The sequence below is a fragment of the Monopterus albus genome, unplaced genomic scaffold, assembly GCF_001952655.1.
Source record: "Monopterus albus unplaced genomic scaffold, M_albus_1.0 scaffold88.1, whole genome shotgun sequence".
Lineage (NCBI taxonomy): Eukaryota > Metazoa > Chordata > Actinopteri > Synbranchiformes > Synbranchidae > Monopterus > Monopterus albus.
Window position 1 is genome coordinate 561,254 of NW_018127968.1, and position 2,584 is coordinate 563,837.

At 40.3% G+C, this 2,584-nt stretch overlaps 1 protein-coding gene across 1 annotated transcript in view; it reads left to right on the forward strand.

Annotated features, from left to right (window-relative positions):
- Window positions 1-2,584, forward strand: part of abca12 (ATP-binding cassette, sub-family A (ABC1), member 12) — an 86,878-nt gene that overhangs the window by 47,802 nt on the left and 36,492 nt on the right. Inside the window, exons 44-47 of the mRNA XM_020607655.1 lie at window positions 8-77; window positions 174-308; window positions 1,608-1,769; window positions 2,014-2,197. Coding sequence (XP_020463311.1) covers window positions 8-77; window positions 174-308; window positions 1,608-1,769; window positions 2,014-2,197 — 551 coding nt within the window. The remainder of the gene's footprint in view (window positions 1-7; window positions 78-173; window positions 309-1,607; window positions 1,770-2,013; window positions 2,198-2,584) is intronic.

A 2,584-nucleotide genomic window follows, 5' to 3' on the forward strand; every position in this document is an offset into this window, starting at 1 on the left:
CCTACAGAGTTTGTTTTCCCCGACCTGTTTCAGTTATGCCGGTCAATATGTCTTTCGCTATGAAAACCAAGGAGAAGGTATGAGCAAACAGACATCTTACTACCATCAGACCAACAAACTAGCTGAGCCAGTGGATGGCAAATGTAAAACCTTTCTACTCTGAAATCTTTTAGGAATTCAGTGGAGCAACTCATACACCTCACCCTTAGCTGGAGACACAGCCTCGTTCGGTTGGATGTGCTGGCTGATGCTCATTGACTCCATCCTGTACTTCCTCATTGGGGTTTACATCCGCATGGTCTTCCCAGGTAAACCATATCTTTAAAAAAATCATCTTTAAGAATGTGAGCAGATTAATGGTTCTTGTCTTGACATTGGTCTAATTATTCCTGATGCAAGGTTGATAAGAGCTTTGAATGCTACAGTTATATGTTACATGAATTGTTCTTAACATGTTTTCTAGCTTTATAAATGAATGTGTGAAGCAGTTGCCCTCATTCATCTTGCTGGTATGGTTAAATGTGATATTTGGCCATTTTGAGTCACCGCTTGTCAGGCTTAGTTTTACTTAGTTGGATTCTACTTGTTCCAATCTAAAACTGTGCTCAGTTTTTTCAGTCACATCAGCTGTTCCTGAATAAGCATATCAGTATTAGCGTGATAATATTTGCACTGCCTGTTTGTGCCATTGACTGTAAAAATGAGTTGTTATGTTGTATCTGTTATGCTGTTTAGAATTAACTCAGTCCAGTCCAGGGTACCTAATACAGCGGTATTCTGTTTTTATTCCTCATCTGTGCCTCTGTCAGAACTAACACAACATAGACAGAACAGTTCTTCCTTTCCAATAACAGTTCAAGTGTAAATTCTGTATTCCTGTATACAACAGTAGTTCCTATTGTTACACAGACTAGTGGTTTCATTAGTGTGTCAGCTGTAATTAAGGAATGTAGCAAAGAGAAAGAAGAGAATCTGCATAAGAAGTAAAGAGGGAAAGATGAGTTGAGTGCAAAGGATGGAGTTTAGTCCCATCGATAGTGTAGTGAAGCCACCAAAACTCAACACCACCCCCCCGATGGGTGGCTGCAGTACAGGTCATAAATCCCACCTCCTCCATGTTGGTGTATGGTGCATGAGCCACACGAAAAACTATAATATAAACTAATAATTTTTCCCACATAGATATTATCATGCTGATGTGTGTACAAGTGGCCTTTTGTTAAGTTTGTTTTAATAAGTCATTTGATGATATAAAAAGAGGTGTATTTCAGTTGATTTGAAAGCTTTGATTCTGGTTGCTACTGCTCAGAATCAGGTTGCAACAGAGCAAGATGACAGCCACCGTATTCACCATATTTTGTCATAGTAGAGAGAAGTGGTGATGCTATGTCTATTGTAGGCTATATCTAGACTGCTGGTATTATGTACTAATGGTTTTAAATGGAATGACGAGGATCATTCATTTAAATTGCTACGTAGACGTCGAGTGAAGTGTATTTTAGTCAGCCACTAGTTGAAACATATGTAGAAGTTTATGAATTGCTTCTTAAACTCGTCTCTAAATAGTGTTTTGTGCATTACTGAGAAGCTTCTCTTCAAACCATCAGGAAAATATGGCATCCCAGCTCCATGGTACTTCCCCTTCAAAGCTTCTTTCTGGGCTGACCTGTGCTGTAGCAGTAAGCCAAGGAGACAGGTTGGCACTGGGCTTCTGTTCACCAACATCATGCAGCAAAACCAGCATCTCTTCCCTGATGACAAGGGAAAAGGTACCAGGAAAAAAAACAGCTTTGTACTATGCTACACCAGATAACAATAAGCAGTGTTGTCTCCTACAGTGTGGTGTTTTGCAGTGAGAACATGATGTCTTTGATTTCATGGCTGGTGTTTGTTTTTTTTTTGTAACCCTGACATCTCAATACATCTATATTGCTCTCTCACTGTTCATTTAGGTCCAGTCCCCTGTTAGGCCTGATTCCCAAGTTGCCTCTGTCTTTGTTTTTTTCTTTTCAGATGAATGCACTCTATCCTGCCAGTCTGGTGAGAATTTCTCAACACTCCCAGTGGGCGTTACCCTCCATGGTCTCACCAAGATCTATGGCGACCGAGCAGCCATTCAGAACCTTAATGTTTCCTTCTATGAGGGCCATGTTACCTCATTGCTTGGTCACAACGGAGCTGGCAAGACCACCACCATGTATGTGTGGCACAGTATTCTGTTTTCACTGTATCAGCATACCCTGCATGCCAGCATGAATACAAATGCACTCTGAGCATTTATATACACCGTATTATCTTTTAAATTTGATTTATGCATCCCTTTAATCATCTCAAGGGTCTGCTGCTGACAGGGAGATTGTTTTGTCCAAATCTGGAACAGCAAATACACAGTGGTAAAGATTAGCATTAGGGATCCTCATCAACTGGAGCACCTACATTTGCATTTTAAATGTGACTCATTTTGCTGATGCTCTTATCCAGAGCAATGCACAATAAGTGCAGCAGCAGAATAGGATTTAACTGTACTGAAGCAAACAAAACCAAGAAGGGATTTTGTGACCTCTAATATTCTAGTGTTAGGGTG